The sequence below is a fragment of the Mirounga leonina genome, unplaced genomic scaffold (assembly GCF_011800145.1).
Source record: "Mirounga leonina isolate KUSES-001 unplaced genomic scaffold, KU_Mleo_1.0 Mir_94, whole genome shotgun sequence".
NCBI classification, from domain to species: Eukaryota; Metazoa; Chordata; class Mammalia; order Carnivora; family Phocidae; genus Mirounga; species Mirounga leonina.
The window spans coordinates 46,542,610-46,570,408 of NW_023270855.1; the positions used below are offsets into that span (position 1 = coordinate 46,542,610).

At 53.8% G+C, this 27,799-nt stretch overlaps 2 protein-coding genes across 2 annotated transcripts; both read right to left on the reverse strand.

The window, feature by feature from the left end:
• Positions 1–971: 971 nt before the first annotated feature.
• NIBAN3 (niban apoptosis regulator 3) lies at positions 972–16,611 on the reverse strand. The gene is made up of 15 exons (XM_034996701.1): positions 16,542–16,611; positions 14,793–14,923; positions 11,668–11,793; positions 10,985–11,099; positions 9,790–9,957; positions 9,050–9,165; positions 8,873–8,977; positions 8,504–8,666; positions 7,689–7,879; positions 6,614–6,772; positions 5,467–5,583; positions 5,279–5,386; positions 4,349–4,460; positions 3,099–3,182; positions 972–1,518 (listed from the first exon to the last, which is right to left on the reverse strand). Exons 1-15 carry the CDS (start codon positions 16,594–16,596, stop codon positions 1,412–1,414), a joined length of 1,857 nt encoding a protein of 618 aa, XP_034852592.1. The 5' UTR covers positions 16,597–16,611; the 3' UTR covers positions 972–1,411.
• A 3,353-nt stretch (positions 16,612–19,964) lies between these two features.
• PGLS (6-phosphogluconolactonase) lies at positions 19,965–27,381 on the reverse strand. Its single transcript, XM_034996700.1, has 5 exons — positions 26,858–27,381; positions 23,445–23,552; positions 22,902–23,003; positions 22,474–22,614; positions 19,965–20,327 (listed from the first exon to the last, which is right to left on the reverse strand). The coding sequence occupies exons 1-5, from the start codon at positions 27,143–27,145 to the stop codon at positions 20,190–20,192; spliced, it is 777 nt and encodes a 258-aa protein (XP_034852591.1). The 5' UTR covers positions 27,146–27,381; the 3' UTR covers positions 19,965–20,189.
• Between the last annotated feature and the right edge of the window lie 418 nt (positions 27,382–27,799).

A 27,799-nucleotide genomic window follows, 5' to 3' on the forward strand; every position in this document is an offset into this window, starting at 1 on the left:
AGCTTGGCTAGCAGAGTCACCTGATACTTGCCCTTCCTCCTCCGCATGTCCTTCTACTTCTCCATCCCCTTCTTCCAATTTCATTTCTCTCCTTTGCTTCTGTTCTCCACATTTTTTCCACAACAATCCTTTGCTCAAGTTCAGTTTTTAGCTGAATATTTTGGAAACACAGCCTAAAATGTACTGGTTATACAATTGACTAAGGGGGTGAGGGATGGGAGTGGAGGAAAGGGATCTGGCCACACTTGGTCACTGCTGAATCCGAGAGGGGGCACACAGGGGTGTACTTTTGGGGTATGTTTTGAAACTTTCTGTAACAAAATGGCAAAAACCATTTTACACTCTATGGACCTGACAAGGAAAGATCATTCATATTAAGTTAGAAAAACAGTGACAAGACACATCTCATACCCTGATAAACTGAGAAAAGACTGGAAGATTTTAGAACCATAAGCAAATAGTGATTTCCTCAGAGGGCAGGATGACAAGTTTTTGTTGCTCTAATTTTACAGAGCTAACATCACGTTCTGGGTTAAAAATTAAAAAAAACAAACAAACAAAAACAGCTGTACAAGGGCTGTAAAAGCACAAATGTATGTCAGAAGTTTGAATTGGAGGGTAAAATCAGGAAAAGTGAAGAAAATCTTCCTTTTTGGGGAGGCTGAAAACTCCAGGGCGGAATGGGAGGAAACTATCTCCATGGAGCTGAACCCCTCTGAAAGCTGAACCAAGAAGGACCCTGGGGAAATCCCTCAGAATCTGCTCCGGAAGCAGCTGGAAGGCTTGTGATAGGGAGAAGCTGCCAACCCCCAGTAAACAGATGACTCTTCTGGCAAGCAGAGGGAAGTCAGCAAATGCTTCACTCTCAGCTGGGAAACTTGATACCAAGTTAAGATTTGGAGCAAATAAACAAACCCAAAAGGTCCACAGCAGGCTGAGAATAAAAGTACCTGTAACCTGTATAACAAAGCATTAATATCTTTAATATACAAAGAATTATTAGAGATCAATAAGAAAAAGATAAACTCTCCTGAAAAGTAGGCAAAAGCCATGAACATGCAATTGACTTAAAAAACAACAACAACAAAAAGCACGAACATAAAAATGGCCAATAAACATATTTTTAGGTTCAGTGTAATCATTAATGAAATTCAAACTAAACAATGAAATGTGTGTGTGTCTCAAATTGACATTTTTTCTTTTGTGAAAATTTCTAGTGTTTGGAAAGGATATGGAGAATATGCACAAATGCTGCTAATGGGAGTGTAAAAAAAAAGCCCAGCTTTTCTGGAGAGGAATGAGGTGGAGGTATGAGGGTTATAAAAGCCTTGAAATGGTGCATATGCTTGACTCCGAAATTCCACTAGTAGACATTTATCCAATGGGAACGAGGACTGAGGTGTCCAAAGACTCAGCTGCAGAATGTTCTAGGAGGAGGCAGCGGGCAGAGTGACTGGACCTCGGTACCAGAGCCTGGCTGCTCAGGGCAAGTTCCTCTCTGAGCCTCAGCTTCCTCATCTGTAAAATAGAAAGTATCATCAGGATGCCAAAACACATCAAATGCCTGGCACAGAGTAAATGCTCAGTAAATGGAAGCCTAACAAAAGAAACTGAGCAGAAAATGACAAGCGCCCAGAAGATACGTGGGCCAAGGAGAGGAACAAAGTTTCACAGAAAAGAAGCTAAAAACAGTTCTTAAACACACAAAAAGATGCTTAATCTCATCTCCAACAAGACATGCTCATAAAAATGATGCCAAGATGCCATTATTCACTCAGAAGATCTGAGAAATCCTGAGTCAGCTGGTAGCCTGTGCAGTCTGTGGGGAAATGGGCCACCTGCACACAGGTAAGGGTCACCAGGTGGGACCAGACTGCTGGTCACCAGGGCCACCTGCACACAGGTAAGGGTCACCAGGTGGGACCAGACTCCCACCAGGTGGGAGAGTGCTCTGGAGACTGCTGTTGAAACACCAAACACAAATGCTCAAAACCCTGAGATTTCATACTGGGGGATTTACCCACAGAGACCTGCACTTGCCTGGAAAGTATGTACAAGGTCATTCCCTGTAACATTAACAGTTAGTTGGAAGACTAGAAGCAAAATGGCCATCATCGGTTAGATTCTGGTCAAATAGATTAAGGGGCCCATTTGCAATCCCTCATCCTCACTTGCGAATCCCCAAATATTCTGACACCTAGAAGTCTTTCTAAGACAGTTTAATCTCCATTTATCCCAGCACTTATGTATATTCATCAGTTTATCTACAGTGATCAACTACGGGATGCTACCCCAGATCAGCAATGTATTAGTGTATTAGTTAGCTATTGCTGTGTAACAAATGATCCCAAAAGTTAGCAGCTAAAAACAACACATATTATCTCAGAGTTTCTGTGGCTGAAAAGTGTGGGAGCTGCTTAGTTGGCTCTCACAATAGCAATACACAAGGGGATTGAGCTGTGAGCTGTTCCAGAATCCCTGCACCTGCCCTGGATTCTGAACATCCAGGTTATAGCCGTCCTGCCCACCGGTCTGCTTCTAGTTGGACCAGTTGTTTTCTGCCCCATTTCAGGGAAGTCCCCATGACACATTTCCATCTCACGGCTGGAGTTGAGGATCCCTGCCCCACCAGCAGTGTCAGCCTCAGCCCTAAATGCATTTACTGCTCCAACAAAGAGCTCGCTGTAGGATCCTGCAGTAGGCCAGGCTGCCCTGGCCCTGAGCCTGGCTCCCTATACCCATCTCCCAGAGCAGCCCTTGTTGTGGTGGACCCAAGGCTCCCATCACCACAATCTCCCCTCGCAGTGTTGGGAACTGGTAGCTGCTGGGAGAGACTCCATGGAGTCCTAGTCCCGGCAAGACGAAATGGGACACAAATTCCTATGCATGCCAGAGAGTACCTCTGTGGCTCAGACAAACATTGGCTCCCCATTGCCCTTTTACCATGAGCTTGGCCAACCTGGCTGGGTCAGGGGATAAGATATATATGCTGTTCCATCCAGGAATCCACACTTACAACCATCCCTTACACCCCATGCCAGGCCCCACTACCCCCCAACAATTCACTGGCATGGCCCAAGGGCTTTTGAGGTCCTCACCTACTCCTGTCTGGTCCCATGGGGCCTCCGAGCAGCCATCCAGAGTGCAAGACACGTCACTGGCACCAAGGGCCTTTTTCAATTCTAAAGCGAGAGATAAAACCTTGGACCCACCTGGGGATTCCATGCATTCTCTCTGAGAGGCCACAAGAGGGCAAAGGATGGGAGGAAATGTCTCAACCAGGAACCCATATTCAAATAAGCCTCTCTCCATACCTGTGCCCATGGTAGACATTGCTAGCTGATCCCCACACTTTCATTGAGCCCCCTACCAGCCCCACCTGCCAACATAGCACTCCAAGCAGACATTACAAGTCAATTAAGGACATGTAAAACCTCCAGGAACAGAAACTCTCTGAAGTTAGCTGTTTCTGGATTTTTTTTTTTTTCCAATTAGAGAATAGCTTTTTCTCCATTAAAATATCCTTTTTCTAAAGGAATTTAGTTCTTTTTGTCTGGATGCCCAAAGACCAAGGACATCCTCACCCTCATTTCCTGGCTCCCAGAACCCTACTGTCTTTGGATTCTCCCAAGAAAGAGGAGAGCTGCCTGAGTCCATCCTTCACCTCCAGGACTGTGCCCTCAGCCTCCTCCCTGGCTTCCAGGATGGTCACTGTTGCCCTCTGCTCACACACTCTCCATGGCTCCCCCTTGCCTGCTCAATAAAGCCTAACCTCCTCTGCCTGTTATTTCAGGCCCTGCACACCTGCCCCAGCAGCCCCCAGCCTCCTCTCCTTCCATTCTCCTTCATGTCCTCTGCATCAGCCACGTGACTGCCATGACATGCCCTTAGTCTCACATCGCTCATCCCAGCACACATCTCTGCAGTCTCAGGCATTAGGTCATGAACAAACTGATGAAGAAAGAAGGAGAAGAGATGGTTCTGGAGCTGCTCCCCAGCCCAGAAGATCCAAGAACTCTGGGGGTTTCAATGTCAGCCCAGAAAGAACAGGGAGTGGTTACTGAATGAATAAATATAAATGTCTACCCCCAGTTTCTGAATTTTGCCTCCTTCCCTTCATCCTGAGAACTCCTACACACCCCTCACAGCCTTGCTCCAATGCCTCCTCCTTTAGGGAACTTCCATCACTGCCCCTCGAAGACTCACTCACCCTAGTCCCCATCTGTCCCAGTCCTACCCTGGGGCTAGTGTTAACAGAAAGTAAGAGGTGATGGGGAACGTGGTAGAGCATGGTACACACAGCCAGGGGTCACCAGGCTTCCTTGAGCCATAGAGGAATGGGGCTCACCTCTGTCAATCCTTTGCAGCAGGACCCCCTGGACAATGTCTTTAGAGATGCCCTCGATGGTCAGAGCCGGGCTACCCACAGCAAGGACGTCTCCTTCGAACTCAAGCAGCTCCTGGAACAGAGGCGGCTGAGGGGCTGGGCTGGAGGGGAGGGTTGTAACTTTGACCCTGATTAGCGGTGGGGGGACCTTGGGACTAAATTTCCTCATCTCTACAATGGGCTCCTTGATCCATATTCCCTCAGGTTGTTGTGGGGATCAGTGAAACACAGCACATCACATCTCAATGGGAATAGTGCGGCTATCTCTGCTAGCCCTCCCACCCAACTGCCTCGGCGAGAGGATCTTGTCAGCAACTGAGGCAGACCCCTGCCTGGCACCCCTGTGTGACCAGGCCCTTGTGACCTTCTCTCTTGCTCCCTTCCTACACCCTCACTCACCGAGCTCCAGCCATGCGCGCCTCCTCACTATTCCTCCCACACACCAGGCACCGTCCGACCTCAGGGTCTTTGCACGTGCTGTGGCCTTCTGCCCAGACCACGCTTCCCCAGGACACGGCTCATGCCCTCAGTTCACTGCTTCTCAGGTGTCATTCTCACCGAGAGCCTCCCTGACCACCTGGCAAACCCCCCAACACACACACATTCCCTCTTTGCCTCCTCCCTTCCCTGAAGCCCATGTCACCCACTGATATACGATGCCTGGGCCCCCACCGCAGCTCTCAAATGACAGATGCTGAGCACTCTCATGGGAGAAGCAGAGGGCATCGTGGGAGCCCAGAAGAGCCATCCACCCCAACCACAAGTCTTAGGGAACAAGAGTCTCTTATGGTCACAGTGACTCCGAGGGAGAGAGCACGCTGCCCACTTTATAGAAAGAGACAGACACTTGGTTGTCCTCTAGGATGTGCACGCACATGCCCTCTTACTCACCACTTTGCAGCTCCCCTCCAGCTGGTGCAACACAAAGGGCAAGAAGATGCAGAGTAGCCACCCGCGGATGAACTTGCTCTGCGCCGAGCTGCTGTCCGACTGGAACTTCTGCCGGACACACACAGCGGCCGGTCCAGTGGCCATCGGAGCAGGCAGGCCCACTCCCATGCCCTCCCAGCGGACCTCACCTTCAGCACACGTCCCCGGACTTTCTCCAGCTGCTGGGCAGCCTGGGTGCAGTCCAGGGCTGTGGTCAGACCCTGGTCCGCCAGCTGTAGGAAGGTGGTCACGGCGTCGGCCATAAGCTGCAGGAAGAGCATCTGATAAGCCCCCTGGGAATCCATGCTGCGGCCTTCTGGGCCCTGCGACTACCTGGCTGACCCTTCTCAGCATCCAGACTGACCCGACCAGCCACTTTTCCCCAACCTCCTTTTTGTCTCAAGAAACAGCATCTCCCTCCACTCAGGACTTGGGAGTCAGGCAATCAGTGGGAACCTATGTGTAATCTAGCAGAAAGTGCCCTCCCCTCTGGAAGATGGTGCCAGGGTGCTCAATCTGGGGAGCAGAGAGCTGGTCGGAGTTCAGCCTCCTTGTCTGAGTGCTCTTGTGCAGTGTACAAATTGAACAACTGTACTAGGCAGCACTTGGTCTTCTCAATCCCTGTCTCCTTCACTCACCATGTCAATTAGCAGGTCCCATTCCCTTGGCCTTCAAACACACCCCACTTCTCTCCATCAACAGCACCCATTCTGGTTCAGGCCTCCTTCTTGCCTCTTCTACTCCTGCCCCCAACAGTCCCCCTTCCGCAGGTAGGGCTTCCTAAATCTTGAATCTGATCACACCCCTCACCTGCTCACACACCTGCTGGCGCTCCCCATTGCCCTCAGGACAGAGCCTGGCCCCTTAGCCCCATATTCAAGTCCCTGACCTATCTGCCCATCCACCTTGCTGGCACATCTCCCACCTTTCTGCCCTCGATTGAAACCTACAACCCAATATCTCTAAATGGCTTCATTTCCTCCACATGCAGGCAAACTCCCTCACCTCCGGGTGCTGATCCACAATTTTCCCTCTACCCAGGACATACCCCACCCCCATTCTTCCCCTTGCTGTCTCAGTTCAGAAGTCCTCTCCTCCTGGAGGTCCTCCTAACTGGACATGAATCGAGCACCTCCTCAGGGCTCCCATAGCACCTCGTGTGTCTGCACCACAGCCCTGTCCACCACATGTGAGCCCAGTGAGGGAGGCTAGTTCTGTTGGTCATCACGGTCTCCCTAGCACCTGTTCAGTGGACTCTGCTGCCCCTGCCTCCTTCAGCCTCCTTTTCCCCCTCACCTGCTGTGCGAGATCCTGGGCCCCAAACACCAGGCTCTGTGTTCCGAAGAAGCCAAATGGCACCACCAGCTGCCCTAGGTGCCCCTGGCTTCGCTCAGCCTCATGGTAGCAGGTCTGCATCAGCTCTGGGTCCCATGGCATCTCCCCAAATGAGTAAACCTGGGCTCCAGTGGCAGGCAGGTGAGAAAAGCACCATCAGTTGATGGAAAAGCAGGGCCAAGGACCTCACAGCCAATTCATAGTAGGAGAAATGCAAATGGAAATACATCCCACCTCAGTCATTACCCCAAAAATGCATAATAAAAGTAACAGGTATGGTGTGATAGACATAAAATGGTAAAACCTGAAAAAAATGGATAACATGCAGTGCTGGCATGACTGAGAGGAAATAGGCACACTCAGCCCTTGTCACATCTACACCCACCACCTGATGCCCTCTCTGTGCTGGGGGGCTCTGCAGCTGCAGAAATGAAGTAATCCAATATGGTCTTTGGCCTCAAGGAGCTCACAGAAAAGTTGGGGGAGATAAACTATAGACAAACAACTACAGGGGCATGTAAACCCATCTGTGAGGAAGGAAACACAAGTAGCTGTGGATACAGAGAGGGAGCAGGGAAAGTTCCTGGAGGAGATGATTATGAAACAGAAGCTTAATAAGTTGAAGTTTTCCTGGCTCTTAGTAGGTCTTCATTTAATATCAGAAGAACTGAGGTGACCTGTGTGGAGCAGAATTCGCTGGCTTAGGGGATGGGGTGGGCTCCAACAACAAGGGAATGGGAAGAGGAGGAATTTGAGGGTAGGTGACTCCAGACTCATGTTGCTAAAATGCTATTCTTGTCATTTTACTCCTCCCCCCAACCATGTTTTAAACTGTGCCCCCAGTGACCATAGCGTGGTGATCTACAATAAGTAAAAAGCAGCCTAGAACAAAGTTCAAGAAAGGTTTTCAAAAGAGGGTTTCAAACAGAAAGATGAAACAGTTCATGCAACTCTTCTGTAAATTTAACACACTGCCGGTCCATCGGATGAACACCCCCCCCCCCACACACACACACACGCACACACTGGAGCTCACCTCCTTGCGCAGCTGCGTGCCAGAGGAGTTCCCACGCAGATGGCGAGACAGGCGGTCCATGCCCTGAGCTAGGAGGGTCTGCACTGCCGAGAGCACGGCTTCCATGGTGCTCAGCAGCTTTTGCGTGACCAGGGACAGCTGTGTGTCCACCTTCCCGCGCAGGCACGACTCCAGGGGGCGCTGGACCTCGACTGCGAGTGGAAGACACTAGCCTGGGTCTCCTCCACAGGGGCTCCGCAAAGGGGGTGGAGGCGGCTCTGGGCTCAGCACGAGGAGGACAGGAGCTCAGACTCTGAGCACCCTCTTCTATCATTTCACACCAGAGAAAACTGAGGCTTTGAGAACGGCAGCAATCAGCTCCAAGTCCCACGCCCCAGAGGGAGAGTCCGGATTCCAACCCGGTTCTCTTGGTTACAGAGCGGAGTGGGAGCCTCCGCCATCTGACCGGGATATCCCGGGTCAGGTCTGTCACTGCCTGTGCCTCCACCAGTCTCCCGACTGGGTGTCCCTCTCTCCATTCCTAACCCAACGCCCTTCCACGCCCGGACCTCCCTCTTGACCCCGCCCTTGTCTCGCATCCTGGAGCCTCGGCCACGACCAGACTCTCACTGAGACCCAGTCCCTTGTGCCCGCCCGCCCTTTCTTCCCCTTCCTTCCCCCCCCACAACCCCGCCCCGGCCCCTGCCCCTGCTCTGCCCAGCTGGGTCTCGGGTCGGGATTCTCGGCCCCACCCCTTACACCCACCCGGTTCGCCGGCCACCTCTCAGGCTCTCGTCCCCGCCCCCGCCCGCCCAGGCCACGCCCCCTGGGCTCACCCCGCAGCCTCCCCGCCAAGCGCTCCTGCTGCCGCAGTATCTGGTCCACGTCGGGCCGGAGGGTTTTCTCCAGGACCGCGAGCAGCTCGTCCTTTTCCGGCTGGAAGGCGCGGAGCCCGGCGGAGGCCCGGGCCAGGACGGCGGCGTGCACTGCGTCTAGGAGCTGCCCGGCCCGGCCGAGGGGACCCCACACGGGCCAGAGGCGCGGGAGGGAGCCGAGATGGGGCGGGGGTGCGAGAACAGAGAGACGGAGACGCAGAGAGACGCAGAGAGAGTTTAGGGGACAGTGGCGAGGAGGGGGGAGATGGGCCCCCGGGTCCGGTCCCCCCCCCCCGTGTCCCGGCCCCACCCCCGCGACCCCGCGCCTACCTCGGTCCAGGCCCAGGCACGGTTGCGCCCGGGCCCCCGCAGGCCGGGCAGGGTCTGGGCTCGCAGCGCGGGCAGCAGCTCCCGCATCAGCACCCCGGTCAGCACCTGCGGGAGAGGGGACCGTGAGCGCTGCGGCGGGCCTAGAGGGTCCCGGGGACGGCCTTGCTTGGCACTGACCTCGGCGTCCGAGCCCAGGGTCACATCGTCGTCGCCAAAGTGGCCTTGGTGCCGCCGATAGAGTCTTACGGCGTCCAGGAAGGCACGGGCAGCGGGGGCCTGACTTCGCTGCAGGACTGAGGGGGCAGCTCCTCAGTGCCAGCCCACTCCTCCCCTGCTCTCACCTCCGCCTGGCTCCCTATCGCCCCGGGAAGGAAGCCCTCGACCTCCTCACCAGGTCCCAGAACGCCCAAGGCTCCCCCATCTCCTGACCCTTGCACAAGCAGTGCCCTCTGCAGGGAACACGGTGCCCCAGGACCATCACCCGCCCATAAGGCACCTTTATAATACGATTTAGGAAAAAGCATCCGCTGTGGACAGTCACAGCCCGGGCTGCCCCTCCACATAGGTACATCTGTGCACTCAACAACCTGCTCAACATATGTGTTGGTCCCGTTCCCCTTCTTCACCTAGCTGGCCCCTTATCCTTGTCAGACATCAGGCTTGACTTCCCTTCCTCCCCTCCTCCGAGTAGCCCTCCCTGATCTCCCAGGCTAAGCTGCCACAAGGCTGTGTCCCCAGCGCAGCCCTGCAGCCCAGGTCACTTGTAACTGCCAGTTGTTGCTTCTGTCTCCCCCCACAATCCATTTCGTGAAGAAACTAGACACTTGGAGACAATGACCCCATGGCCAGCAGGGGCAGCTAGCTACCTTACCTCAGACTCCAAGACCCACAGCTGCCTGGCCTTTCCCAGGACCCACCTGTGCCACGAAGCCGGATGCCACCCTGTAGGGCTAGCCTCCAGGCTCGCTGCGCTTCTCCCGTGGCTGCAGAGAAACAGAGGTGCCGGCGGAAGGGGTGCTGCAGGAATAGGGGGAAGTTCACCGGCATTTCCAGGAGGGGGTCAGACTCTTCCTGCGTATGCTCTCCTGCAAGCGGGCAGAGGAGATTGTGTCTTCATTCACGCACTCACTCTACAATCATTCGTTCACTTAGAAGAAAACACCCATGACACGCTTAGAGGAGCCCCCAGCGTGGGCAGTTGCTCAGTAAGGATGAACCACGCTTTCATAATTGCACTCTCCTGATTCTAGCTCAGTCCCCGAGGGAGGTGGGCCCATGGCAGACAGACATCAGCAATCCATCCCAGCATTGTTTCCCAGCCTCAGGATCCTCCTTAACCCAGAGGCCTGGGCAGCCACCACCAATCCAGCTGAGTGGGCACGTGATCTGAGCCCTGCTTGCCCTGGGGGCTCAGCAAGGTCCAGATTCAAACCCCGCCAAATCATTTGCTAGCTCTATGCGTAGGGCGCAGTTTTTCTATCTGAACCTCGGGTTTCCTGCCTATAAAATGGGCTTAAAAGTGATACCAATGAGATATTATTGGGAGGACTGTTGGGGGGATTGTTGGGGGGGACATAATGAGTGAATTTCTTTTTGGTTAATTAATTTGGGGTGTCCTAAATCCTCAGTGTTTGGTTCTGATTTCCAGAGTGATAGATGGGACCACAGGAAGATGCAGGAATCCGGAAGGCAGAAATCGCTGGTCACCCCAGCCCTTCAACCGCAGCCCACCCACCAGTGCCCATCTCCCCATGTGCTCACCGAACCCAGGTTTTATTGTTTTACCCTTGCTACTTCGATTCTGGTCCAATGTTCTAAGTCTCCTTCTGTCTCTGATGAGAGTGGATATTTCTCTTGCTAGAGCTGGGGTGCTCACCCAAAGGCAATACTGCCCCCAGCGGATACCTGATGATGTCTGGAGATATTTTTGATTGTCACACCTCTCATGGGGGGGAGCGGGGTGCTACTGCCATCAAGTGGGTGGAGGCCAGGGATGTTGTTCAACATCCTGCAATGCACAGGGTGTCCCCCTCCCTGCAAAGAATGATTTGGCCCCAACTGTCAACAATTCTAAACTAAAGAAACCTGCTCTTGAGGTCCCAGGAAACTTACCTGAGGAGACTGGGCAGAGAGTATCCAATAGGCGGAGATATTCACGCTGGGAAGTCAGGACAGTATACCCTGTCAAGGCCATGGAACCCAAGGGATGGCCCCCATTTTCATATTCCTATGAAAGGCATCCAGAGAACCAGCTTGGGACAGGTCTAAACGGTGCCTTCCATGTCCCAACTGTGGGATCAGGGGAAGGCTTAGGGCTAGCTAGGGAAGTCCTCCACCCACTCTCCTTCACTCCCTGTAGTCAAGCACCCAGCACCCACTGTGTGCTAGGCTAGTCCCAAATATTGTCTGAGGATTATTTCACTAAATCCTCACAGCCCCGTGTGGCCTGGACCACCATCATCCCATTTCACAGAGGTGGAAACTGAGTCCCAGGGGCACAAATGACCTGCCCAAATTCCCAGCCAGATGTGATACGCAGAGGCCTCTCACAGTTTCAACCTCAGCTCTGCTGATGACCATGTGTAAATCCCTACTCCTGGCCTGGACCTCAGTTTACCTACCCAGCCCAGCAAGAGATGGTCACCCATCCCAGGCCAATCTCATAGGGACCCTCAATTCATACCAGGTAACTGAAGAAAGGAAAGAGGACCACGTTGGGAGCTGGACCCCAAACCCATGCTGAGGAAAATGGGATGGTGAGGCCAGAATGGAAGAGACAAGAGACACTTGCTTACCTCCCTGTGGCTGAACCACTCCAGGCGGCCATCCCCACGCAGGACACAGAAGATTGGCTGCCACCGAGGTGGGTGGCCCCCAAACTGGGTCAGAGGCCCTCGGTGCTCACGGACTCGGGGAAGCTTCTGCAGGAGGAGGGGCCGGTGGATGTCAGGGGCACAAACCAGTGTCCCCATGTCCAGACCACCTTTAGAAAGCACCCTCCATCCATCCCAGCCTCCACCAAGTACAGGGAGGTCAGGTGCTGTTGCTATGTCACCTCTGTTCTTTCTCACATGCTGAGAGCATGCACTTGTTTGTGACACTTCCACATACAAACTGATTTAATCCCCCCACAGCCCCCACTTGGAAGCGGACTGTTCCCCACTTGAGCCTCAGAGGAGACCCCAGCCCTGACCAACATCTTTTTTTTTTTTTTAAAGATTTTATTTATTTATTTGAGAGAGAGAGAATGAGAGACAGAGAGCACGAGAGGGAAGAGGGCAGAGGGAGAAGCAGACCCCCCGCTGAGCAGGGAGCCTGATGTGGGACTCGATCCCGGGACTCCAGGATCATGACCTGAGCCGAAGGCAGTCGCTTAACCAACTGAGCCACCCAGGCGCCCCCTGACCAACATCTTGATTGCAGCCTGTGAGAGACCCCAAAAGAAAGAACTCGGGAGGCTGTGTCTACATTCCTGACCCACAGCAACTGTAAGGTAATACACGTGGGTTGTCTCCAGCCACAGACGGTGTGATGTGTTGTTACGCGGTGTTAGCTAACTGATACAAGAGGGATTTGTGGGTCATGGAGCAGGTGTAGTTCGCCTTCATTCGAAACAGCCAGTCCTCTGTCCACAGACCCCTCCCTTGGGCAGGGTGGGACATCACTTTATTATCTTTGTTACTCTTCCCACTACCTGGCCACCTGAATTGTGTGCATTTTGTTTCATCACTGGGTCCCAGAGCAAGGCCCAGTGCACAGATGGTGCTCGATAAATATTCGATGAAAAAATTAACTGTATTTGTGATGTTTTCATTCTTCGATGGGGCAGTAGAAACTCCGGTGTTTGTTGAATGATTCTCCAAACTTTCTCTGAGGCCTGAGATTTTTCATAATAATATTGTTAGAACATTGTTATAGAGGGGCGCCTGGGTGGCTCAGTCGGTTAAGCGTCTGTCTTCGGCTCAGGTCATGATCCCAGGGTCCTGGGATTGAGCCCGTGTCTGGCTCCCTGCTCAGTTCTCTTGCTCTCTCTCTCTTCCCACCTCTCTCGCTATCTCTGTCTCTGTCTCTCTCTCAAATAAACAGATAAAAAATTTTAAAAACTTAAAAAATAAAATAAAATCCTTAAAAAAACCATTGTTATAGGGGCGCCTGGGTGGCTCAGTCATTAAGCGTCTGCCTTCAGCTCAGGTCATGGTCCCAAGGGTCCTGGGATCGAGCCCCACATTGGGCTCCCTGCTCCGCGGGAAGCCTGCTTCTCCCTCTCCCACTCCCCCTGCTTGTGTTCCCTCTCTTGCTGTGTCTCTCTCTGTCAAATAAATAAATAAAATCTTGAAAAATTTAAAAAAACATTGTTATAGAAATGATATATAAAATAAGTATATGATAAAATGTTCAAACTGAAGCAAGGGGAAATCCCCCACCCTGCTTGAACCCCGATGTCAACTGTGCCCGGGGCCCAGGTGGCCAGAACCTACAGGTGGCAAAAGGTGCAGGTGGGACGACACCTGGGGTCCTGTGATGCCCCAAGCATGACAGGGAGAGCCCCAGGTGAAAGAAGGCTCTGTGGGGGCGCCTGGGTGGCTCAGTTGGTTAAGCGACTGCCTTCGGCTCGGGTCATGATCCCGGAGTCCTGGGATCGAGTCCCGCATCGGGCTCCCGGCTCAGCAGGGAGCCTGCTTCTCCCTCTGACCCTATCCCCTCTCATGCTGTTTCTCTCTCTCTCTCTCAAATAAATAAATAAAATCTTTAAAAAAAAAAAAAAAGAAGAAGAAGGCTCTGTGTCCACAGGGTGGGGGAAGCCTCCAGCCCAGGTCAGGCATAACTGGGAAAAGAAGCATCTGAGAAAGATGGGAAGACTGAGAGCCCTTGACTGGGGCAGGGACCCAGGGTCCAGTAACCAGCGTGGACTCCAGGTTCAAATCATGCCTTGCCTCTTCCTGGCAGGGTGACCTCAGGCAGGTCACCTTACCTCTCTGTGCCTCAGTTTCCTCACTGGTCGAAGACTCATTTCGCAGGCTGGTGAGGACTGGGGGAGTCGTACGGGGCACGTGGAGCCATTTGTTGGCTCAGGAGACATCTGGAGCTGAGCCAGGCAGCTCCACACTCTTAAGTTCCATCGATAAACTCTTCTTGAGCACCTACTCTGTGCAGGCACCAGGTGAGCACAAGGGATATGGGGGAGGGGGAGGGGGACAGACCTGGCCCCTGCCCTCACAGGGCAGACAAGTGAGGGAGGCAGATGTGTGACCCAAGGCTTCCCGGAAAAGCAGTGGGATGGGGATCCCAGAGGGAGCACCCAAACCAGGAAGGGGCTGTGGTGATCAAGGAAGGCTTCTTGGAAGAAGCGTGGCTGGAGCATGAGGAAGAACAGGAAGAGAGCACCAGGCAGAGGGCCCCACATGTGCAAAGGTTTGAGGGTCCAATGGGCATGCTTTTGCATGGGCTGTCCCCTCTGCCTAGAATTCCCTTCCCACTCTGGCTTCCAGATCTGGTTCCTTCTCATTCGTTACATCTCAGCTCAGAGGGGCCCTCCCTGAACCCCAACCCCCTGCCCCTCAACACTGCCTTTCATCTTGTCTTCATAGCATCTATCAGAAGTCATCCTGCATCATGACCTGTTAACTTGCTTGCTCATTTCTCCCCCCAACAGACTGTGAGCCTGGAGGGGGGTGCAGAGCAGGATCTTCGACCACCACTGCTGTGCCCCCCCCCCCCCCCCCCCCCCCGCCGCCGGTGTCTAGCCTAGGGCATGGTCTGCAGTAGGTGCCCAGGGAATGTTTGTTCAAAGAATGAATTTTTAAACAGTCTCCTCAGGTCTTGGCGCCCCCTAGGGTCAAGGTGGAAGGAGGCCCCCAACTGAACCAAAGTCGCCCCCCCAGCTTCCCTCACTCAGCCCCCCTCCCTTTGCGGCACCCACTTTACTGCGCATCAGCTGGCATCCGGCTGGCTCCCGGGACTCCAGCTCGCGGGAGATCTGTCGCAGGACAGAGGCTCCCAGCTGCCCGCGGTAGCAGGGCAGGAAGTTCCTCAGCAGGGTGTCCACCTGGCCTGCAGGGGCAAGGGGACAGTAAGGTGGTGGAATCAGGCCCCGGAGACCTGCCTGGGGAGGGCAGAACAGGCAGAGAGACCCCCATGTGAGCTCCCGCCATCGCCCCAAAGGTGCCCAACAAGACGTGCTCTAAATTCCACTCACCGTCCAGACTGTTTCTATCCACGTGGGGGCAGGGGGCGGGGGAATTAAGTGACTCAGGCTTAATTTGTAACTGATGCACAATAAACTTTAATTGCATAAAGCATACAATCTGATGAAATCTGACACCTTTACACACCCAAGAAACTATCACCATGATCAAGATAATGAACTAATCCATCCCACCCAAGTTTCCTCTGGCCCCTTCCCTGGGGAGAGTTTCAAAATCTTTTAAAAGCCTCACCCTAGCACCAGAGAACTTTCTGCATCCTGATAGGAAGTGATCACACAAGTGTTAAAGTCCTTCAAGCTGTTCCCCTAAGATGTGTGCACTTGGCTGTATTTAAGACATAAATCCATCCTGCTGCCTGGAATGTGGACCCAATGGCTGGAGCTTCAGCAGTCATTATGCGCCACGAGGTGGCCTTAGGCACAGAAGCCACACATGGTAGAACCATGATGTGGAAGGAGTTCAGGTGTCTAACTTTTACCAGGTTTCCTGCCACTGTACCTCTCTATAGGCAAGAGAAATAAATATCTTGTTTAAGCACCTATAGGGAAAAAAAAACAACAACATGGCATAGAGTAATTTACTGAATCTTCACAATGGTTCCATGAGGTAGGCATTGTTGCTATTCCTGTTTTACAGATAAGAGAATGAGACCTAGAGAGACGAAGTCATTCACCCAAGGTCACACAGAGATTGAAGGCAGGGCTATGGTGCGAACTTGGATGGTCTGGGTGTGAGTGTTTGCAAGACACGCCACATGCCTGTGGACATGCTGTTCCCCCTATCTAGGATGCTTTTCCCACATCTCCCACCTACCAACTCCATCACAACCCTCCAGCCCTGGCTTGACCATTATCTCCTCAGTGGGCAATTACCCACCCCTTCTTCTTCCCCCGACTTGAGGAACCTACGAGTTTTCCCCCGTGCTTAGTCAACTGCCATTCTTGTAATGATAACTTGATCTTCTTTCCTGCTCTAGATCATGAACCCAGGAAGGGTGGAACCATTCTCAACCCCATTGTGTCCCCAGTAACCAGCACATAGTAGGTGCTCAACCATGTAAAGCCACCAGCCCCCTCTTAGTCTCGAATCAGAAACTGAGCCTGTTTCCCCCTGCTGGTCCCTTCCCACCTAGGAAAATCACCCCAGGAGATCTGGCTGAGCCACCTCTCACCTGGTCCCTCGCCCTCATCCTGAACCCATACCCTGAATAGGGTTACCAGATTTACCAATTAAAAATACAGGACACCAATTAACTGTGAATTCCAGATAAATTAGGTGTCATTTTTTAACATAAGTATGCTCCCATGCAAAATTTGGGACATACTTATACAAAACAAGAATATTCATCACTTATCTGGAATTCACATTAGTAGGGCATCCTATTACTGTCAGACACAGTGTCTGACAACCTTAGCCCTGAACCCCCCCCTGCCCCCCTCCCACCCCCCCCCATGCCAGCTCACCCCTCAGGTGCTGCTGCTGCCGCTTGTCCAGGGGGCTCGAGGGCCGCCCACCCATCCTGCTGCCGTCTCTAGGGGCTCCCTCGAGAGCAAAGCAGACACTCCCTCCCCTCCCACAGCCCCCACGTTTCTGGGTTCAGGGGCACCCTGGAAGCCAGGCAACTGGTGAGGAGCTTGGATGCCGCTGAGACCAGCTGCCTGGGAAGCCAGAGCATGGCCCCTGTGTGAATGTGTGTGTCGGGGGTGGGAGGGAATGCCCGCCCCACTCCTACCCTGCCCTGCCCCACCCTGCACCTGCGTCCTCCTGGTTCCCCTGGGGCCAAGGCCTTCAGAACTGCTGGTTTCTGCAGGGGCTGCCCGGGCAGACCCAGGGGTGGGTTAGGGGTATGGAAGACTAGAATCCTAGCTTTGGAGGAGGGATATGCAGGGCCAACACCAGGCAGGACTGGCAGCAGTTGGTATGTGGGGCAGAGAAGGGGGATGGTCAGGAATGGGGCGTCTAAATCCTGGTTCCCACTTCCACTGTGCCTACCCCCTGATGGGTGATGCTGGGTTCTGAGAGGATCCAGCACTGACCCAGCAGCCTCCAGCAACCTCAGACTGGGGAGGCAGAGCTGGACAGACACCCCCAGTTCCTGGGGTCAGTGCTGGGGCAGGGGGAGAAGGTGGGGGGCTGTTGGTGTGCCATGGACTGGTGCGATGCATCCCTTGTGTTCCTGTTTTGTCAGCCTGTTCTCAATCAATGCATATAGCTCCGGACTGGATCAGGCTAGTTGGATCTCCCTACCCCTTCACCTGTTTTTCCAGTGGCTGGGAGAGAGCAGCCCTCAGTTGGGTGAAGGAAGGAAGGGAGGGAAGGAGCAGAATCTGTGTTCCAGGCTGAAAATATGATCAAATGGGAGTCTCACAGGCTTTCAGATGAGGGGAGTGTTGTGTTCCAGTGGCCGGAATGTGGATGTGATGGCTGGAGCATGTGCAGTCCACCTTGGACCATGAGGTAAAACCACAAAGTGACAATGGCAAAACTATGATGTAGGAACTGGGGGTCCGTCATCCCCAGAACTCTTGGAAATCTGAAACTCTACACCCATTAAACAGCTCCCCATTCTCATGACATTGCTCCACCAACCCTGGGTGTCCTCCCTCCAGAAAAAGAGCTAACCCTCCATTTTGTTTAAGCCACCAGGAACATCTGACTGTAATCCTCACCCATGCCCCAGGATTCATTTCTCCTCTCAACAAACATCACTCCTTGCCAGCCTGAGTGTCATCCTTGAACTATGTGCCAGGGATGCAGAAGTAAGCAAAACTGACCATGGTCCAGCTCCCATGGACCATCAGTTGGCACACCAACAAAACTGTCAGATAATGATAGAGTTAAGAATGAAAAATAGAACAGGAAGAGGTAGAAAGTACCAGGGGTGGAGTGGGATTGGGGAGGTGATGTTGCACCGCGACCCAAAGCAAGTGAGGGCGACGCTGTGCAAAAAGCTGGAGAAAAAAAGAATACTGGGTCGTGGGCACAGCACATACAAAGGCCCTGAGGTGGGAATGTGTTTGACAGGTTCCAGTACAGCACAAGGTAGGGAGGTTAGTGAGGGGCAGACACAAGCAGGTCTGGAGCAGGGAGATCTGCGGCTACAGGGAGAGGGTTGGAGAGGTAACACGTCCCAGAGGCCCCCCACATGGGGTCCCCATGTCTGTCTCATCACTTCCCTCTGCTTCTTGGCACCCCCCTCCTGAAACACTGGGTCATGGCCACCTGCTGTTGCCTAAGCCTGTGGCTGGGGTGCTTTCTCTGCTTTTCTTCATGTTTCCACCCTGGCCCTGTCCCACTTCCTCACTCTCACATCTGAGCGACAGACCCAGACAAGATGTTGAAGGAAACTTCACTTTCTGTGGTTTTGGCTTCGGGGTTTCAACCCCCACAGCCTGATCAGGTGCCTCTGCAGGATGCCCCCAGCCTCCAAACTTGGCAAAGCTCAAGCGTGGCTGAGGGACCCCATGCACCCACCAGCCTCCCCCACGAGGCTGACGGGTGGGCCATGCACAGTCACACCCCAGGAAAATGCTACAGCACCGGCACATCACTGACTGGGGCTTCTCGGCACATTCAAGGCTCTGAGAAGGCCTGCAGCAGAGCGGGACACAGAGGCTGCCACTGGCCCTGTGTGTGCAGGGAGAGCTCAGTTACGTGTGTAGTGGGCTGAATGGTGTTCCCCAAAAGGATATGTCCACGGGCTACTATCAAGAGAACCAAAACACGTGTTGGTGAGGATGGGAAGAAACTGGAACCCTTGTGCCCTGCTGCGATGGTGCAGCCGCTGTGGAAAACAGTATGGGGGTTCCTCAAAACATAAACGTAGAATCACCATATGCATCAGCCATTCCACTTCTAGGAATATCCCCGAAAGAACCGAAAGCAGGGTCTCGAGATATCTGCCCGTCTGTTCCCAGCAGCTCTATCACAATAAGCGAAGTGTGGGAGGCACCCAAGTGTCTGCTGACGGATGGAGGGAAAAACAGGGGCATGTGCATACACTGGAATATTCTTCAGCCCTCAAGAGGAAGGAGATTCTGACCCAGGTTCCAACACGGATGAACCTGGAGGACGTTACGCTGAGTGAAAGACGCCGGCCACGGACGGACAGACATTGTATGATGCCACGTATAGGAGGTGCCACGTATAGGAGTAGTCAGATGCAGAGAGACAGTGGAATTGTGGGTGCCGGGGGCTGGGGAAAGGGAGAATGGGGAGCTGTTTAATGGGTGTAGAGTTTCAGGTTTCCAAGAGTTCTGGGGATGGACGGCAGTGACGGCTGCACAACAGGGAGAACGTACTTAATACTGCTAAACTGGACACTTAGAAGTGGTTCAGACGGTAAATTCTGTTACTTTTTTTCACGAACACACACACACGGAGGATATGTCCCCTGGAACCTCCGATTGTGACCTTACTTGCAGCTGTAATTCTTAAGGATCTTGAGAAGAGTTCATCCCGGATTTAGGGCTGTCCGATGTCCACTGGTAGGTGTCCTTACTAGAACGGGAGAGGACACACACACAGAGACACAGGGGAGAGGGACACGTGACAAGAGCGGCAGCGACTGGAGCGACGTGTCTACAAGCCAAGGACAGCCGAGGGGAGCTGGCAGCCACCAAACACCCGAAGAGAGGCACGGGACGGATTCTCCCTCAGAGCCTCCAGGAGGACCCAACCCTGTGGACACCTTGATTTCAGACTTCTGACCTCCCGAACTGGGCGACCATAAATTTTGTGGCCCTTTGCTCCGGCAGCCCCGGGAAACTCATCCAGGGCGCCGCATCCCTGCCCTCCCCCTCGCTGGGCCAAGGGCTTCTGGTCACACGCTCAGCCTGGGCATCCCTGCTTCCGCCGCCCACCAAGGACCACGAGACAGTGGAGACTTCAAGCAAATGTTCCCTTTAATATCTGGTCACGCAGAGCCATGGCCGGTGGGCTGAGCACCCCGGGGGCACGGGGCTGGCGGCCGGACCCTGCAGCCTTCCCGTGGCACCACACAGCTTTTTGAAAATGAAGCCTGGAGCGGTGGTGGCAGCGGGCCCCAGCCCAGGAAGGTCCCGGCCCACGAGGGTCATTTGCGGTCCCCGCCGCGGTGTCCCTAGGGCCAGCTACAACGTGGAATGCTTCTCAAAGGGCACAGTCAGGAGTCCGGCCGCTGCCTCGTCCAGGAACCAGCAAAGTTTCCCGGTGTGGGGCTGGACCAGGGCGGCGGGGAGCGGGTTCTCCTCCTTGTCCTCTAAAATGCGCTGCGTAGAAGAAAGGGCAGGAGCGTGAGGCCCCACCAGCAGCCCCAGCACCCCTCAGAGCTCCCGGGTCCCCCCACGGACAAGACTGTCCTCCTCTCAAGACGTGATGTTGCCCTTCCAGCTGTCTTAGCTTCAAACAATCAGCAGGTCCCTTCCTTCTCTATCGTCCGTGACCGCCGCCGAACAGGGGCGTCAGCACCCGCCCTGCACGGACCGGAGTCACTCCTGTGCTCTGCAGATCACACCTTGTCTCTGTCACAACCGCTCAGCCCTGCTGTTAACACAGCAAAAGCAGCAGCGAATGCCACATCGACAAATGGGCACAGCCTGTTCCTGTGAAGCTGTATTTACGGACACTGCAATCCGAATTTTCGTAGAATTTTCACAGGTCAGAGAATATTCTGCTTTTGCTTTTTTTTTTTTTTTTTTTTTTTTCCCCATCCGCTTTCCCTTCTTAGCTGGTAGGATTTGGTCCCGCGGGCTGCGGCGTGCTGATCCTTTGATGTGACCTCACGATCGGCGGGAATCATAAATACCGCTATCTGATAGCTGGGCCTGCCCCATGCACTCTGTCATTTACAGCCCTGTGAGGTCACCTCTATTCCCACCCCCATTTTACAGTTGGAGAAGCTGAGGCTTGGGTGGCCTCACATGAGTGTACTCTGAGCTAAAACTGCCTGGACTGACCCTCAGGAGGTCCACAGGGAGGAGCCCTCCCAATCCACCTTGCAGATGGGAAAGTTGAGGCTTGCGGGGGGACTGAAGTGGCTGCCCAAGGCCATGCTGGGCATCACCGGCAGGCACGCTGGTCTGCTGGATTCTTTACAGTCTGTACCCTTAACCCCAACACCAAGCCACCCCGTGAGGACATCTGGACTCAACAGTTTGGGAGGACGAATTATTATTTGTTAATTTTCTAAAAATATTGCCAGTTTCTTCCATAGTTGGTCTTTTTCAACGATGGCAATTAAAATACCTTTTTTATTATTTAGTTTACTTTTATTTTTTTTATTTATTTTTATTTTTTTAAAGATTTTATTTATTTATTTGACAGAGAGAGACACAGCAAGAGAGGGAACACAAGTAGGGGGAGTGGGAGAGGGGGAAGCAGGCTTCCGCGGAGGAGGGAGCCCGATGCGGGGCTCGATCCCAGGACCCTGGGATCATGACCTGAGCCGAAGGCAGACGCTTAACGACTGAGCCACCCAGGCGCCCCGATTTAGTTTACTTTTAATATCTTATTTATTCTATAGTTTCCTAAAATACTATGTCTAACTGTCTCTTTTTTTTCTTATTCCTCCTTTTTTACTTATTCCTACTATATAATTTTCCTCCCTGATTAATTTTGCCAGGGGTCTATCTTTGGGATCTATTACCATTAAGCTTTTAAGAATATTAACCAATTCAATTAATTTTTTTTTTAAGATTGTATTTTTTTTTTTATTTTAGAGAGAGAGAGAGCACGGGGGGGGGGGGGGGGGGGGGGGGAGAAGCAGAGGGAGAGGGAAAGAGAATCCAAAGCAGACTCTGCACTGAGCGCACAGACAGACATGGGGCTCAATCTCACAACCACGAGATCACCACCCCAGCCAAAACCAAGAGTCAGACACGTAACCCTGAGTCACCCAAGTGCCCCTTAACCAACTCATTAATTTCTGATTTTAATGTCATGTATTCCTTCCACTGACTTTTTCTAGATTTATGGTATTGTTCTTTTTCTTAAGTCTAAGGTGCTCAATTTATTTATTTTAACTATTTTTTTATTTAATAATTTTTTTAAAAGAATTTATTTTTAAGTAACCTCTACATCCAATGTGGGGCTTTGAACTTACACCTCTGAGATCAAGAGTCACATGCTCTACCGACTGAGCCAGCCAGGCGCCCCTATTTAATACTTTTTAAAACTGCCTTTTCAAAGCTATAAATTTACCCCTGAGTGCAGCTTTGGCCTCATCTCATCAATTTGATTTTGTAATTGTTTATTCCTAACTAGCCTGTAGTTATAGTTTCCATCTCCCCTTCAGCCCAAGAATTACTCAAGTACCTTGGGACCTGGTGCTTCCAGCACAGTAATATCTGGGGTCATATTCCATCCCTGGGCCCACATGCCTTTGATCTTCTTGGGAATAGGGCCCTCGGCCCTTACCTTCAGGACAGCTGCCTTGCCTTCTCCAGTTGCCACGAAGATGACGGTTCGGGCCGCATTCAGCACAGGAAGTGTGAGGGTCACGCGCTGTGGTGGTGGCTTTGGGGAGTCACTGATGGGGGCTACGATCTTCTCCCGCTCCTGGGGGAGGGAAGCCCAGGATGGAGACAGAAGGACAAGGTCCCTTCAGCTTCTCGAGCATTCACACACACCTGGCATGGTCCATCCATCATTCCATGCCCTCCTACCGGTCCTGTGGTACTTGATTTAAACCCTCATTTTAAGATAGGTGAACTAAGGCTCCAAAGGGTTAAGCCCAGCCAACTGGCAGAGGCTGACTCAAACCCCGCTGTGGGTACTCCTGGCCCCCCAAAAGTGGCCCTCACTCTGGAAGCCCCAGTCAGCAGAGGCCCGTGTGGTGCACTCACCTGCAGGAGGGGGTGGTCTGGGAAGAGCGAGCAGGTGTGGCCATCAGGACCCACCCCGAGAATTAGCAGGTCAAAAACTGGAATGGAGTCCCCTTGGAAGGCCTGGGTGGGGGAAAAGACAGTCCTGCAACGTTGTGGGGGGTACTCGAAAGGCACAAAGAGACAGTGGTCAGAGAAAGAATCCCAAGTGGTTGTAACACAGGGAGCAACGCTCAGCCTCACCTGCATGAAAGGGATTCTATGAGGTTCCACGTTTCACCCGTCTGACTGGCCAAGAGTCTGGGGACACAACGTCCCCAAGATGTGAGAACCAAGACCCACTCCCAGAGGGTCAGAAGCTGGGCCACCCTAAGGGACCCAAAGGCGGGGCTGTGGCCTCTCAGAAGGGGGATCCTCAATGGCATCTGTCCAGGGTGGGGCGGGATTTGCCAACCACCCGTGGGGGGAGTTTTTGCTGGTGACAATCATGCAGCGCCACCCGCAGGGCTGCTCCCTCACCGCCGTGTGGATGAGGCCTCCCTGGGGCCACCCTGGGGGACTTACCTGTCTCAGCTTCTTGGCATAGTCCTCGGCCGCCTCCTCCACAGGCAGCTGGGGGTTAATGGTGATCACCTGGCTGTCAGGAATGGGCAGCCTGGAGAGCAAGTGGGTCTGCAGCAGACGGAGGGACAAAGTCATGCGACAGCAATACACGGCTCCCAGAGGCACGAGGTTTGCATGGGTGACCGCCTGGATTCTCCAGGTGAGGACGCCTCCAGGACAGGACCGTCCTTACACCCACCTCCTCTGTGAGTCGGGATCCCAGTGGCATTCCACCGGGAGTCTTTCAAGTCCAGCCTGATTGGGGGCCTCCTGGCCCTAGCCGGCACCTGTGTGGCTATAACCATAGCCCTGTTTCAAAGCCCCCAGGGTCCCCTGCACCTCAGGATAAAACCCAGCCCCTCTCTGCCCTCCACGAGGCTCTGCTGACCTTGCCACCCCAACCCACACATAAGCCACTGCCCTTGCCTGGAAAACTCCTATGCATCCTTCAGAGCACCTCCTCTGAGCATCCACACCCGAGCCTGCGCCTCCCCCATACGGCTGCATGGAGGCACCACATGTGAAGGTGGTAAGCACTGACTTCTCTTCCGGCTGCCGCTACGGGGTATCCCTGCCCAGCATATAGCACACACCCTGGCCTCGGAAAGGTGGATTTAATTTCTGTGGAAGCACCTGGAGTCAGGCCTCCTGCAAGGTGGAGGGCTCTAGCCCTTTCCCTCATCGCCCCAGATGAGCCTTTGATCTGCTCCAGGAGGGACACCGGTGACCCCGACCTTGGTGCCTCCCTTCACACAGGATCTTGGAATCCCGTGCCATGGAGGCAATGCCAAGCTGAGCCATGGAGGAAAAGGAGGAAGCCGCAAAAAATACTGTATTAGAAGGGGCATGGGACAGGGACATGGAGTAAACACACCAGACCACATAGGGCTGCCTGCCCTGAACACTGGCCCGAGGAGTAAGAGCTCTGTATGGAGGGTAATGGGGAGTCAAGGAGGGTGTGTGAGCAAAGGAGGGACAGGGTCAGATCTGTTGTTGGAAAGACCTCCTGCTTTGTCCAAGGTCCCCATCGATACACACCCTCAGGGATTACATTGAGCAAAGCCAGTGGGGAATCTCAGTGCCCAGTTCTGTCACATGATCCTCTCCTTAGCTGCCCTTCCCCTAAAGGCTCAGAGCCATGACCTCCTCCTCCACCTGGCCTCCTGCCAGAGAGCCAGGGGCTGGAGTGTCAATCAGGCAGTTTCCTAGAAATGGAACTGCTGGTTGATTCTCTCTTAACATCCCTCGGGCATTGAGGAACCATTGCCAGGAAGGAGGTAGCCCCAGTTAATCCTCCCAGCCCAGACAAAGCCCTGGCCTGTGCAGCAGAAGATGCATAGAGCACACAGGGTGAGCAGGAGAACACTCCCGCTGAGAACCCCAAGATCCGGTGCACCGGATCCATCTTGAGGACAGAAGCAACCCTGTGTTCCTATACTGGGTTGACTTGTGGCCCCCCAAATTCATGTCCACCAAGAACCTCAGAATGAGACCTTATCTGGAAGGGTGTATTTGCAGATATCATTAGTTGACTTCATAGTAGAGTAGTGTGGGCCCTGAATCCAATGACTGGTACCCTTATGAGGAGAGGACACAGAGAGAATCAGAGAAGGCCATGAAGAGGCAGATACAGAGATTGGAGGCCAAGGACCACCAGGAGCCCCCAGAGGCTGGAAGAGTCCAAGGATCCCCTCCTTGAGCCTACAGAGGGAGTGTGGCCTTGCCAACACCTGGATTTCAGGCTCTGGCCTCCAGAACTAAGAAAATAAGTTCTTGTTGTTTCAAGCCACCCAATTTGTGGTCCTTTGTTAGGGCAGCAGCAGGGGAGTCACTTGACTCCCCTCACAGGGGAACTGGCAGAAGCAGCAAATCTTTGCCCCACATCTATTCCCACGGCATCGAGTTTGCCTTTGCCATACCCGCTGCCCCGGCTCTGCCCCTGGCCAGGTCCTCACACTTGCAGGCCTCAGCTCAAACATCATCTCTCAAAGCACCCCTGCCCCTCACCATCCTGAAGGATCTTCCCAGGGCACTTTCTCTATCACACTATTATCTTTTGTCCATACTGCATTATGTGAATGCTCTGAGTGGATTTCCCTGATTTATTTCCCTGTGTGTTGGTGCCCGATGCCCCTATGAGCCCCATGAGGGAACTGCCCAGCACCCCCATGTCCCCAGCGCTGGATACAGGGACACACAACGAACATCCCCGCAACATTTTTTTTAACTTTTTTTTTTTTTTTACTGTTTTGTTAGAATTTTGTTACTTGAGTAAGTACAGTTTGCCTAAGTAAAAAAAGAGTTCTTAAAAAAAAAAAAAAATTCTTCCAATTCATGCGAGGTAAAAAGAAAGAAATGCAAGCCCAGTTTTTAATGAAGCTATTGAGGAAGACACAAAGGGAGGCCCCTGCCCCTGAGATGTGCCCCAGGTGCTGTCTGGGGGGTCCGGTTCAAACCCTGGCTCCCCTGCTGGTCATCAGGAGACCTGGCACACAAGCTCTCCTCTTCTGGCCCCAGTTTCTCCATCTATGAAATGGAGGAAATAACGGCTCCGACCTCATAGGTTATTGTGAAATTACATGAGATGATGTGGATAAAATGCTTGGTAATCAGTAGACCTTCCTTCTTATGACAAAACAAACAACAACAAACCAGGAAATCTTCAGCTCAAGCTTCTATGCAAAGAGAAGGCAACACACCCAGAACCTGAGCAACCTGAAGCTTCTGGCTAAGCCCGCCCCTTCCACACCTCGCTGGGCGTGTCTTCCCCGTCCAGGGCAGGAGTTGGCTCAGATGCAGCCGGAGGACCCCAGGGCAGACCACGCCTCCTCCAAGCCTCAGTTTCCCTGATTCTATAGGACCTGAGGCCACAAGCCAAAGATAACCAGCCTGGGAGGTGATCAGAGCCCAAAGCTGCGTGTAGATCATCACGAAGGCGTCCAGGTTGGAGACGAGAAAACAGACCCAGGCTCCACGCCAGATACCCCCTGCCTGGCCCTTCCCTAACTCTGCCTTGCAAGCCACCAGGCTGGGGCGCCTGAACTTCCCTAGGTCCCTGGAACGGGCCACTCTGTTTCACCTCCACGCCCTCGCCCAGGCTGTTCCCTCTACCTGGCCACCGGATAAAGCATAAAGAGACTTCAAGGCCCCTACCGGCCCACTCGGGTGGCAGTGGAGGTGGGAGTTCAGCGCACCCAGCAGACCGTTCCCAGGCAGTGGCAGAGGGCAGAGTGTGACCCTATGCGACCCCCGTGGCGGGGTTCAGGAGGTGGGCGCGGCCTTCTTGAAATGACCCCCGGCGGCCCCCGTAGTCGGGCGCAGGCGGTGGGCGCGGCCCTCTCGGCGTGACCCCCGGCGGCCCCCGTAGCTCTCACCCGGTAGAGACCGTACGTGCTCTCGGCGTGCTCGAAGGGCACGAGGCGCTCGTCGCAGAAGCCCACGGTCCAGCGCGCGAGGCTGGCGGGGCCGGCGGGGGCGGCGGCGGCGGGCAGCTCACGGGCCAGCATCGAGACGAGGCTGCCGCCCGACAGGCCGAGCGCGAAGCGGGCGCGAGCCCCCGCCAGGCAGCACGCCGCCCGCTGCGCCACCAGTTGCGCTAGCGACGCGCCCAGCTCCTGCGGGCTCGAGAAGACCGAGATGAGGCCCGGGGCCGGCGCGGCCATGGCGACGGCGGCGGCGGGGAGGCGGAAGCGCTCCGGGCAGCCACCAGTGCGCCTGCGCGAAGGCCGGCCCTGCCACACGGCTGTCAGTAGCTTCGGGCGGCCGCCTCTGGCACATGCGCAGTCCCACGAGTGAAGTCGCGGCAGGGCCGGGCCTTCGGGCCGAAGGGGCTCATTGATTCTTTGCACGCTGTCCTGGGCTTGAGCGGGCGGAACCCGTGCGATTGCTCTCAGCCTAGTGGTGTCAGGGCGGGGCCGAAGAGAGGACCCTAGAGCTGGGGTCCCCAAGAGGGGATTGCGGGGTGGGATGGAGGGAGGAGATGGGAGATTTCCTGGAGGAAGGCACCTCTTGGTGGACTTTGAAGTTCCCGAACCTTATAACATTTATCTTGTTGCTCTTTGTTGTTTCCCTCTTTAATTAAAATATAAGCCACATGAGGACAGGGTTTGTTTTGTTCACTGATGCCTGGAAAGCCCCCTGAATCAAGCCTGGGGCAGAGTTGGGCCTGAAAACATACTTGTTGAATTGCTTCTGCAAATGCTCTCTGGGGATCTCTTGTGTCTCTCTGCGGTTCCAGAGAGGCCTCCACATTTGCTGTTGCCTGGAGAAGCTCCTAGAATGGGGCAAATGGGTCTTGGCTGATGAGAAAGGGTGTT

What these genes read in the sequence shown, in the direction of transcription:
- PGLS (XM_034996700.1), bottom strand. Translation starts at nt 27,145, where the DNA reads ATGGCCGCGCCGGCCCCGGGCCTCATCTCGGTCTTCTCGAGCCCGCAG. An exon ending in ATGCCAAGAAGCTGAGACAG is followed by an intron (nt 23,004 to 23,444) that starts GTAAGTCCCCCA and finishes TCCCCCACCCAG; the next exon opens with GCCTTCCAAGGGGACTCCAT. An exon ending in GCAAGGCAGCTGTCCTGAAG is followed by an intron (nt 20,328 to 22,473) that starts GTAAGGGCCGAG and finishes TCTTCTACGCAG; the next exon opens with CGCATTTTAGAGGACAAGGA.
- NIBAN3 (XM_034996701.1), bottom strand. Translation starts at nt 16,596, where the DNA reads ATGGGTGGGCGGCCCTCGAGCCCCCTGGACAAGCGGCAGCAGCAGCAC. An exon ending in GCACGCAGCTGCGCAAGGAG is followed by an intron (nt 6,773 to 7,688) that starts GTGAGCTCCAGT and finishes ACTGGAGCCCAG; the next exon opens with GTTTACTCATTTGGGGAGAT. An exon ending in ATGGGACCAGACAGGAGTAG is followed by an intron (nt 1,519 to 3,098) that starts GTGAGGACCTCA and finishes TCTATTTTACAG; the next exon opens with ATGAGGAAGCTGAGGCTCAG.